Source organism: Bos indicus, chromosome 3, assembly GCF_029378745.1.
Source record: "Bos indicus isolate NIAB-ARS_2022 breed Sahiwal x Tharparkar chromosome 3, NIAB-ARS_B.indTharparkar_mat_pri_1.0, whole genome shotgun sequence".
Lineage (NCBI taxonomy): Eukaryota > Metazoa > Chordata > Mammalia > Artiodactyla > Bovidae > Bos > Bos indicus.
The window spans coordinates 78,576,499-78,588,582 of NC_091762.1; the positions used below are offsets into that span (position 1 = coordinate 78,576,499).

The 12,084-nt window shown below is 41.2% G+C and overlaps 1 protein-coding gene across 1 annotated transcript in view; it reads left to right on the forward strand.

The window, feature by feature from the left end:
* SLC35D1 (solute carrier family 35 member D1) overlaps positions 1–8,412 on the forward strand; it is a 47,889-nt gene extending 39,477 nt beyond the window's left edge. Inside the window, exon 12 of the mRNA XM_019957302.2 lies at positions 3,707–8,412. Within this exon, the coding sequence (XP_019812861.1) occupies positions 3,707–3,815 (109 nt within the window). The 3' untranslated portion in view covers positions 3,816–8,412. The remainder of the gene's footprint in view (positions 1–3,706) is intronic.
* The last annotated feature ends 3,672 nt before the right edge of the window (positions 8,413–12,084 follow it).

The window sequence follows — 12,084 nt, forward strand, 5'->3', positions numbered from 1 at the left end:
CCCTAAGTATGCCATACTTAATCTAACAGTTCTCTGAGATAGGTGCTGTGAGAATTTCATTTCATAGACGGGCTGAGAAACTTGCCATGTATTATCCAGCTGGTGAAGCATTCAGTCCATGATTGCCTTCCAAGTTTCCCTAACTGCAGTCCAGTAAAAGTGAATAGAGGAATAAATTAATTTTATTTTCATATCCCATCAGCATATGTCATCGTACTGGTTACATAACTCTTGAGCCAGCCTCCTTTTGTGTAACACACCCCATTTTACTGTACCTTCTGACATCAAACCAGAGTCTATACAGTCTCTGGGGTGGGCCGTGATGCAGCTCAGAGTCTGGCTTCAGAGAGGACTTTGGTCTAGCCACTTCTGCCTGGCTCCTGAATCTACTGTTCCTGCATTTGGGACTCCTTTACCTGTTTCCTTAAAAGGAGGTTTTGCTTCCTGGTTCCAGCCTTCTCCTCCTGCATAATTCCATCCTGGCAGACTCTTCTAGTTCCAGGCTTCTCCTGAAGTGAGGATGTGAGCTCTTCTTAGTGGTTCTCTCATTTGGAGAGAGAAGGATATGTTTTGTATTATCAGTGGGTTGCTGCTGCTGTAACAGTTACCAGGCTTTTCATAGAGATAAATAACTGACTTCTCACTGGAATAACTTGGACTTCTAAAATGTTGTAGGGAGGTTAGCTAGCCCTTCCTTACAGAAGAGCACTGAGATGGAATATAGCAGCAGATTTGTATTCTGTTATGGGCACTGCCACTGGCTATTTATATAGTTCACTTTTCATAACCCAGTTTTCTTTTGCCCAGTTTTTAAGCCAGGGTTGTCTGCTTTAGTTCAGCTACTAAACTTCCCTGATTGATCCTGGTCATGAGGTCTAAAGTTATTTTGCAGGAGACTAATGACATTTGAAGGAACTTCTTCCAGGTGTGGGAAATATATATATTACTTTTTTAAAAGTTCTGACAGGAGTCTTCTACCTACCTTTTAAGGGTTTTTTTTTTGTTTGTTTGTTTGTTTGTTTTTTTTTAAGGCAGAAAAGAAAAAGGAGTGGAAGTAGGGGAGAAAATGATGGAAATGCTTGAGCAGTTTGGATTCAGCCCTGAGTCGGGGAAGAGTATCAAAGATATCAGGAAAGCAAAAACAAAAAACAAAAAACCCTGTTTCCAAATATGTGAGAGAAATGCCCCCTTTCCAAAAACACTGACATTAAATGGGAAGAATAGGTAGAAAGCAAGTTTTTAGGTTCATATTCTTTTGTTTCTTTAACTTTTCTCTAGTTGAGTCCTTTAAAAAACAAAACTGTATTGTACATGAAGGCAATCTTATCAGAATTCTAATCTTAAAAGAGAGCATCTACCTGACTCACATCAGTTAATAAAACAAATAATATCCTTATCAATGCCATTGAGTTCCAAAGAAATCACAACAAAATTTGGGAGCCTTTTAATTTTTTTTGTAAATTTACTCCTGGCCAAATTCCTAAAATGCCTAGGCAGATAGAATGGTTAACAAACATCCTGGTCAGACTTTTGTGACTGAGGTACTTCTATTTTTAAAGTATATGCACACGAGGGAATGACATTTAATGTCCTGTAATGGCACTCCACTCCAGTACTCTTGCCTGGAAAATCCCATGGACGGAGGAGCTTGGTGGGCTGCAGTCCATGGGGTCGCTAAGAGTCCGACACAACTGAGCGACTTCACTTTCCCTTTTCACTTTCATGCATTGGAGAAGGAAATGGCAACCCACTCCAGTATTCTTGCCTGGAGAATCCCAGGGACGGGGGAGCCTGGCGGGCTGCCGTCTCTGGGGTCGCACAGAGTCGGACACGACTGAAGCGACTTAGCAGCAGCAGCAGCAGTAAATCATAACAAAAATAATATGAAAAAGAATGTATGTATGTATATATATATGAAATTGCATAACTTTGCTGTACACCAGAAACTAACATAACTTTGTAAATCAACTCTACTTCAATAAAAACTAAAGAAAGTATGTGCACAGACCGACACTTACCTTGATATAGAAGGGACATAGATATCTGTGAAGGCAACATAGGGAGTTAATATTTGTTGAGTGCCTAGTCTGTGACGGCCACCTTTACAACATTGTTTCATTTAATCATCCCCGAGCTCACATGAAAACTGAGACTCAGAGGGGTGAAATAACTTGCCCAAGGTCACACAGCCACCATAGTAAGAAGCAGAGCTGGGACTCTAACCCTGATCTGACTATAAAAATCTGCTGCATGGTTTAGCCATGTGAGAGCACATCGGACAAGAGAGTAAAATGGTCCCACTTTGTTTAAACATTGTCAGTCTCTCTGCTTACCTCCTGTCTTACCACCGGCTTGTCTTTATTCTCCTGTCTCCTTAAGGAGATGACTGATTAGTATGCAAAGGCCTAGACTAATTTTTACCTTAAGGGAATTTGTAATCTAGTTGGGAAGGTTCATTTATTCCTAAACACACTAATAGGTACTTTTAATACGTTCCCTCAAAAGAGCTTTCACAAGGCTGTGTAGCCCAGGTGGGCTTGAGGTCCCCCAAATAATCACTGTCCCAGAAGAGCGAACCCTCCTGGTGGTAGGTATGGTAGACAAGTGTGAGGGGTGGCAGCAGCCGGCTCAGAGGCCAAGGGCTCAGATGATGTAGGCTCTCCACTGTTCGCTTGATGCTAGTTGGAGAGAAACCAGCTCTGTGAGTCTCCCCAGGATCTGCATGTTTTCTTTCTTGTGTATGTGTGTGGGTGCTCAGTCATGTCTGACTCTTTGCAGCCCCGTGGACTGCAGCCTACCAGGTTCCTCCGTCCATGGAATTTTCCAGGCAAGACTACTGGAGTGGGTTGCCATTTCCAGGATATCTTCCTGACCCCGGGATCACACCTGCTTCTCTTGCATTTCCTGCATTGACAGGAGATACCTTGACAGTCTGCATTGACGAGGTGGATTCCTTCCATTGCGCCACCTGGGAAGCCTGTTTTCTTACTTATTGGGATGTTTTTTATTTTTATTAAAAAGTATTTCTGCCTCGAATGATTATTTTTGAAAATGCAAAAAATACAAGTAGAAATCACCTATAATTTCAGTCTAGATGTAACTATCATTAATATTCTTATTTTGTTTCTTCCAGACTTTATTCCGATGCATTAATGTACATATTCATGTTCATTTAAATAAAATAGGGTTGGAGAATGCCAAACGATTTTTTCATTTTAAAAGTCATGGCCAGCTCTTTATTTTCTGTCATTTAAATAAATGCCTAGCATTCTATTGTATGAATTTATATAAAACTCTATCGTGAGACACTTATCCTTTAGCTAATTTTCTGAAGTTATAGATTTTGTGATAAATGCTTTGTCAGTAAGTCTATGAAGATGTATACAGTTCATCCATGAAATAGATTGGTAGGTCAGAGGATAAGCAGAATTCTGAGGTTTTTATTTCAACAAATTGTCATGAAGAAAGACTGTATAAAATTGGCACTCCTGCTGACAAGTATATGCAAATATTCGTTTTTCCAAAGCATCAACGACAGTGGATAGTACCATGATGAGGGAGTGTCTCTAGTTTGGTAAATGAAAATGCTGTATGTTTCATTTTATGTGGTGGTGTTTTATAAAGGTAGCTCCAACCCTCACTCCAGGTTGCCTTATATTTGTGCCATTCCTTCCTTCCTCCCTGATGGTGGTTTTCTGTTTTGCAGCATTGCTGGGAGCCTGGTATATTCCTACATCACCTTCTCTGAAGAGCAGCTGAGCAAACAATCAGAAGCCAGTAGCAAGCTGGACATTAAGGGGAAAGGAGCAGTATGACAAGGGTTGCATCGACTGCATTGGCCCAAGTTTTCGATCAAATGGGAACACTGGCAATTCTTACACAGATACTGAGGTGTCTTGATCATGAAGAAAATACCATTGCACTTGTACAATCTGAGGATTGATTGCTGCCTTTTAAAATTTTATGAGAGAAACTTATAATTGACTCTTTTAAATATGCCCTTAGAATTAATTTATATCAGACTGGAAAATGTACTGGGCTTTTTTATTTATTTTTCTTCTATGCCGACAGTGAAACATCCATGTTTTGAAAATATTTTATTCCATAGTCTGATATCCAGGTGTCCCTGAGAGCCACATATCTAAAGCGTTCCATCAGAAGCCTCACTGTTCACGTCGTTGCTGAGTCTGGAGACAGTTTGGCCTTCCTTCTGCTGGAAATGCACCTGAGGATCTGAAGTTAGTCTTCTTTGAATTTTCTTTCTTAACGATTGCCTTTTCTTCATGAGGCTACCATTACTGCTTTGGCCAAAGAGGACATCTTTGGCACTAAAGAAATGTGTGTGGCTTCAAAGTGTATTGGTTTCTACATGGGCTTTCCTGAGAGCTCATGGGATGAAGTAGGGTGTGTTCCTTGAAAATGTCCTATTCCCTGTATGTGGTGTAGGCTGAGGAGAATGAAGGGGTGAAGGAAGTAGACCTTTTACTCATTTTATTCATCTGTCAGAGTCGTTCATTCAACTAAAAGGTATCGTGCGTGTAATAGGTGCCAGGCATTGTGCTGAGTGCTGGGGGTGGAGAGATGTTCTTAGAGGTAGTTGCCTGATCTTGCTCCTGCTATAGTGACCAAGGGTAAGACTGAGAACTTAGCTCCGTGGATTTATTCAGAAGATGTTGGGACTGTGAACAAGTCTTAGAGGTTTTCTCAGCTCTCAGAAACTGCAAATCTATATGCAGGGTTAGAAGCACCAGCTCCACAGCGATGTGAAGCCAAATGCTGCAGTGTACATCAAATGCATACGAACCCTGCCATCCTAAACCATGAGCTCAGCTGTTCTTGCCCAAGTGAGAATGGCATGCTGGGAACATGGCCTCCATCTATTTCCCCTTGCTTCCTGCTTCTGGGTTTTGTTGCTACTCTTTTTACTTCTGCTTGAATCAGTATGACTACCCTTACATTTCTGAGTGTATGATTTCGAGGGGAAAGGCTGGTTAGATGTTTCTGTATGGTCCAGGCTTGGACTGTGTTGCTGGCACCGTCCGTGTTAGAGCCATCACCTTCCTTCCTCTTCCTTCAATGGCATGAGCATAACCTCTTTCCTTTGGACACTCCTGCCACATCCCACATTAATGAGCAGGCCTGCCTCTCTCAAGGTCAGTGCTGCATCCTGGGAGAGCAGCCGTGGATGGGCCTTGCCTGAATTGCCTCTTTGGGCAGGTCAGGTGTTAACTCAAACACAGCAGTGTGACTTGGCTTAGAGACATCCATTGACTTTGGAGATAAATGCTCAGGCCAGCTGTGCAGTCATGTGCAGGAAGCTGGCTACCTTTGCGTTGGTGTACATGATGGTTTTCATTTCATCAGGTTTGCAATCTACTGGCCTTTGTTGACCTAAACAGCTAGTATTCTGGTGCCTCAACAGGGAACCTGGAAGGTTTTGATTTCGTCCTATTTTTGAAAAAGAGTTATATTGAGGTCCTTTTCATATTCATATCTTTCCCTTATTTTTGGTTTGTCTTTGTCAAAGCCTAGCCAGTGGTGCTGGGTCCCTGGAATTAGCCTCATAGCCAACTCTCAAGTTAGTAGCTCCATATAGGGAGTCCTGAGACACTGTTTCCTAACATTATGTGAGCTGAGAAAATTTAAGTGGGAGAATAGGATATTATGTTGTGCAAGATATCACCTTATCCCTGTTTTATTGATAAAAAAGAAAGACTCGGAGAAAAATGACTTGCTAATAAGTCAGAATTCCTGTTTTTTTCCCACTGAACTGTGCTGCCATTGATAACCCCACCTTCTCCTCTGAGGAAGTAGTGGTGCCAGCTGAGCTAGCCTGAGCTCTTTGGAGGAGGCGAGTGATTGATGGAATTTAGAGTCCGCAAGGAATAGGCTTTGTGTGTCAGGGAGAGTGATGGGCTCTCTGCGTGCCTGAGCTTCTGTCTTACTCCAGGCTGGCCATGGGTGACACGCACCCTGCCTATGAATTTTGCTGCCCCTGCCCACTTTTGCCTGGGGACAAGGGGAATGCATTTTGGGAGCTAATTTTGGTAGTTCTGTTCCTTCTTCTTTGAGCTATTGGGAGGAGGGAACTTTGACATTAGAAATAGTTTGTGTGCATTCAGAGATGTTGGACTAAGACCCACTCCACCCGCCCCCCGCCCCGCCCCGCCAAGTGTTGAACTGCTTCTTGGAGAGTCGGTTTCCTTGAAGATGTGTCATCTCTCTAGGTCTTATTTGAGAAAATCGTGCTTAGTAATAACGTCACTAAATGCACATGACATTAGGGCCCGTGGCCTAGACTGAGCTTTCTGACTGATGCAGCGGAGCAGCTTCAGGCTCTCTGCCCTGTTCATGTTGATTGTTGGATTCCCCTTCACCTGCCACCAACATCTTAAGAGCAAGAAGCCTGGGGAGGTTGGAGATTGAATAGACTGACCAACCATTTTTGTAGTTTGTTTTCAGTTATGTGCAGGCTTGGCTATGGCACAGGAAGAGATGTGCCTGGTATTCCAGCATCTTACAAAGCAAAAGTTCTTTGATCTGGAAACTACCTCCTGGGAGAAAAAGAGGCAGTATAGAATTAAATCCTGAATTTGCCCTTTGAGACAGATGAGCTGTGGTGAGGATGCTGAAAACACATTTGTGACTAGTGGCTCCTTTTTTTGAGTTAATGACAGCGATGCCCTCTTTGACCAGTCTGCTTTTAAGGCAGTGCCAGATTGATTTGAGTAACCTGATTGGTCAGGTTACACGTTGCCAGCACGTCAGGTGACTTTTAACTCCTTCTCGTGACTGTTGACTGTAGGAGTCAGTCATTTGTAGGATCCAGCTTGCACATAGGTTAAGAAAGAGAAGTATGTTTTGCGTTTGTTCTTTGTAGTTCTTATTGTATCAGCCATGCATGGAAAGTTCACAGCAGTAATGCTGATATAGGATCTTCATGGAGAGAAGAGTAGAGTTTCACTTTTGACTAGTTTGAAGTAGTACCCAGGATTTTGGGCAGGCCTACCTTTATTTTCGTTGTTATGGCATCTTTCAGTGAGCAGAGATTGACTATTTTATGCCAGGCATTATGCGAAGCTCTGCGGCAGCTGAGGTGAAGAGGACGTGGTTCTCATTCTCAAGGAATGTATAATTCTTTAGCCAGACCCCGATTGAGAGAAAGAAGCAGATGAAAGGAATCAGCGATTGATAAGTAGAAGCTGCCTGCACAGTTGTCAGCACTGGTGATTAGGGTGTCCCACCCATAGAGTTGACTGAAGCACTTCTTTAAGAGGACTTATACTAGTCCTCTAGCTCTGAGATGAGAGCCGGGCCATTCAAATTCTGTAACTCCCCGGGTCCCTCTGCTCTCTCCTGCATGTATTCTTGCTTCCCCATAGCTGTGTACTACTGGTCCCTCCCTATGAACAAGGCTGTGATTGATTTTTCTCTCCCTGAGGGAAAAATAATAATCTTCAAAATAAATAAGGCAAGGGATGCAGACTCCTCAGCACAATGCCTCGTGCATATTAGGCACTCAGCAAACGTTACTGTCATGATTTCAGGGTTAGACTGTAGGCAAAGATTAAGAGTCTTAATTTGTGCTCCTTAAATGCTAGAGGCCTGGGCAATGTATTTCTTTTTGAATGTGACCCTATAATTTGGTTGCTTCTAGAATGGTTAAAGAAGAGTTTCTGCTCATGGTCAACTTTTTAAAATATCTAGTGTGTATAGTTGGGCTATTGTATGATGCAGGTGATTCTACCTTTAAACAAGATCTATTCTTTAAAGAAGAAAAGAGAAATGACTCTCATATTTTGGTAAGTTAAAAAAAAATTAGTATCTATCTCAGAGAAATATAATTACACTTCAGAATGGTGATTCTGTTAAAAGTTCCCCAGTTTGTTACCTTAGGGTAGCTCCTGTGTAGGTTGGATGTTCTTCTCATCTCCGAATTAAATGCATTAGCTTCATGCTGCCTCTGTGTCCAGGCTTTTGTCAGTTGTTGGTCTTTGTGAACCTCTGGCACCATCGCTGTTTTCTAAGCCTACCTTCTAGTTCTTACTGTTAGGATGCCACTTCATCATGGTATGAGGAGATATTCTATGATGGGCTTTTTTTAAGCTTTCTTTTTTGAAAATACTTTTTAAAAAGAAATCTACTGGTTAGATTTTTTTTGTCTCACAAGATGTTTTTGGAGATTATTTTGTTCATAAACATTTCTTTCTCATGCTGATAATCAACTGATTTTTGTCTACAAATGTTGGTCTGTCACAGTATTTTTTCAATATAGATTCTATTTACCAAATGACCATTTTAGTGTTTTTAAAAGGTACTGATGATTGAGATATGTAAATCAGGTGACATAAATATGAAAATTATGTGCCTAAATATTTTTGTAAAGGTGTCAAATAAATACTTTTTCTTCAACCCATGTATTAAAATTTCTTTCTAAGTGCCTGCAGAGACAGTCAAGAGCTGTAAGTCTGCCTCAGTTTAAGAGGATGACATCCCAATTAGTTGACTGAGACACAATAGAGAAAATACTGTTTGCCAATGTGATATTATGATTTATAATAAGAAATATGTATTTAGTCTTTGTCCTTATTCCTGGCACACTGCTCCTAAAACCCATGTAATTTCCTATATAAGAGCTACAGGAAAATCTTTTATTAGAGTATGTAGTTTTGTTTCCAGTTCATGAAATAGCTCCAGAGCCATAAAGGTGAAAAGGGTGCCTTTTGTTAGCATCTTTCAACCATTCCTAAGGTTATGTTAATGAGATGGCTTTTGGAAACTCCCTAAGGCTGGGAGCTGGTTGCCAGGGGAACCAACTGAGAGATTTATATTGGAACTTTCAGCCTCCATACATCTGCTCTTTCCAAGTGAAGAGAAGAGAGGCTAGGGGAGAGGAGCTGGAGGTTAAATCTGTGGCCATTGATTGAGTCAGTCATGTCAACATAATGAAGCCTACGTAAACATCCATGAACTATGAGATCTGGACAGCTCCCAAGTTACTGAACGTGCTTAGGTGATGGTCTCCTGGAACAGTGTGCAGGTTCTGCATGCGCCCCACACTCCTTGCCCTCTGCAGCTCTTCATCTGCTATTCCCGAGTTACATATTTTTGTAATAAACCAATAGTTTAGTAAGTAAACTGTTTTCCTGAGTTCTGTGAGCCACTCCCACAAATTAATCGAACCTGAGAAGAGTGTGATTTATAGCTGTTTGGTCAGAAGCACAGGTGGCAATCTGGATTTGTGATTTGTGTTGGAAATGGGTTGAAGGAACAGTCTTGTGGGACTCAGCCTTTTGCTGCGGGATCTGATACTAACTCCAAGTTCAGTATCAGAACTGAATTGTAGCTCATGTAGCCCATGTAGCAGATTCGCTTGGTATGGGGCAAAAACACACGTTTGGTAACCAGAAATGTGAGTACAGTGCAGAGAAGATGACCTGGGAGCAGTTTTTCCTTTACAGCCATTCAATCCTTTGCACGAATAGCACATATGATTCAATATTCAGTGTCTGGTGTACTTGTGGTAAACTGAAAGGAAAGAAATGCATATAAAATTGCCTTTAAAACATTTCATCTCCTTAATCAGGTGCTTAAGACTCTGAATAACTTTATTAGGAAATAACCCCCAAATATAAAACATGCTATTCAAGAAGCTATTGGTACTGGCAAAAACAGGTAGAAGTACATTAAGGCATTAAAAAAGAACTGTGGTAAGATACATAATGTAAAACTTACTGTCTTAATGCTTTTGAAGTGTCCAGTTCAGGACCAATACTGTATATTCACACTGTTCTGCAGCCAGGCTCCAGAACCTTTTCCATCTTGTAAAACTGCAGTCCGTAACCATTACAGAGCTCAGTCCCCGCTGCCCCCAGACCCCAGCAACTACCATTCTACTTTGTGCCTCCCTGGATAACTCCTGTAAGTAAAATCGTACAGTATCTGTCATTCTGTGACTGTCTCATCTCACTTAACATGTCCTTGAGGGTCATCTGTGTCATAGCACGTGTCAGCATTTCTTTCCAAGGCTGAATAATTTTCCATTGTATGTATATGCTAGCTTTTGTATATCCGTCCATCCGCTGCTGGACACTGGTTTCTTCCAGCATGTGGCTATTGTGAATAAGAATTGCTAAACATGCCAAGCTGTCACTTTGAGTTGCTCTAACAAATGGCCATAGATGGCAAATAACAAACATTGATTTCTCACAGCTCTGAGGCTGGAATGTCCAAGATCAAAATGCCAGCAGATGTGGCAGCTGCTAAGAGTCCGCTTCCTGGTTTGCAGATGTCCATCTTCTCAAAGCCTCACGTGGGAGAGCAGAGAGGAAGCAAGCTGTCTTGATTCTTCTTAAAAGGACTCTTAATCTTGAGGGCTCCACCTTCATGATTTAGCTACCTACCAAAGACCACATCTGCAAATACTATCTTGTCAGGGATTGGGGTTTTAACAGATGAATTGGGAGCAGGGGATGGGACACAAAATCTATAGGAGTGGCTGTACAAATAGGCTTTTGATTCTTCTTTGGAATTGCTAGGTCATATAATAATTCTATTTTAAATTTTTTGAGGAATGGCTGTACTGTTTTCCATTGTGACTGTACCATTTAACGTTCCCACCAGTAGTGCACAAAGATTCCAATTTCACATCCTTGTCAACACTTGTTATTTTCTTTTATTGGTAGCCATCCTGCTTAGTGTGAGATGATATCATCTTATTGTGATTTGTATTTTTCTAACAACTAGTGAGCATTTTTTCATATGCTTGTTGCTCACGTAATATACTTTCTTTGGAGAAATGTCTATTCAAGTCCATTTTTTTTTTAATTGGATTTTTTGGTGCTTGAACTGTAGAGATTTTTTGGTGCTTTTAATTGGATTTTTTGGTGCTTGAACTTTATAACTGCAGTTATAAAGTATTATGAATTTTAACCCCTTATCAAATTATCTGCAACTATTTTCTCCCATTCTGTAGGTTGCCTTTTGCTTCTTGTTGACTGGTGTCCTTTGATGTACAGTTTTAAATTTTGATGTAGTGTGATTTGTCTATTTTTACTTAGGTTGACTGTTCTTTTGGTGTCATATCCAAGAGATAATTGACAAGTCCATTGTCATGAAGACTTTTCTCTGTATTTTCTTCTAAGAGTTGTATAATTTTACATCTTAGGTCTATTGTTAGTTAGCTTTTGTATATGGTTCTACTTCCAATTCCATTTTTTTTTTTTTTTTTTCAGCTTGAATATCCAGCTTTGAGAGACTGTCCCTAAGGCATTTGTTGTAACCAACTTTTAATGTCTTATCAGTTTTTTCTTTCTAATTTTTGAGATATGTGCTCTTTCACGCAGCCGTTCCTCTACTGGTTTATCATCTTGCTCAGCTTCCACTCAGAGGGCTGTCAGTTATTGGGGCAGAGCACAGAATTGGGGCCTTTGTGTATCCACAGCAGGTAAGCGGAAACCAGGGCCCTTCAGGACTTCTTCCCTATAGAAGAAAAGGGACAGGCATCTTCTTCTGTCTATCCATCCATCTGTGCAGTAAGACTGAGCTCACTGGGACCAGCACCCAGCCTCTAGCAGAGGCCTGGCACAACCTTTTTACACATGAAGCTCAGGGAGGTAACAGCTGTGCACTGGAGTTGTGGAACCCACATTCCAATCCTGGTCAGTCTTTGCTCTTCACCACCACATGAGTTTCTTTTTGTTTTTCGTTAATTAATTCAAGAAGCATCAGTTAGAACTGGACATAGAACAACAGACTGGTTTCAAATCCGGAAAGGAGTACATCAAGACTGTATATTGTCACCCTGCTTATTTAACTTATATGCAGAGTACATCATGAGAAATGCTGAACTGGATGAAGCACAAGCTGGAATCAAGGTTGCCAGGAGAAATATCAATAACCTCAGATATGCAGATGACACCACCCTTATGGCAGAAAGCAAAGAACTAAAGAGCCTCTTGAGGAAAGTGAAAGAGGAGAGTGAAAATGTTGGCTTAAAACTCAGCATTCAGAAAACTAAGATCATGGCATCCAGTCCCATCACTTCATGGGAAATAGATGGGCAAACAATGGAAACAGTGACAA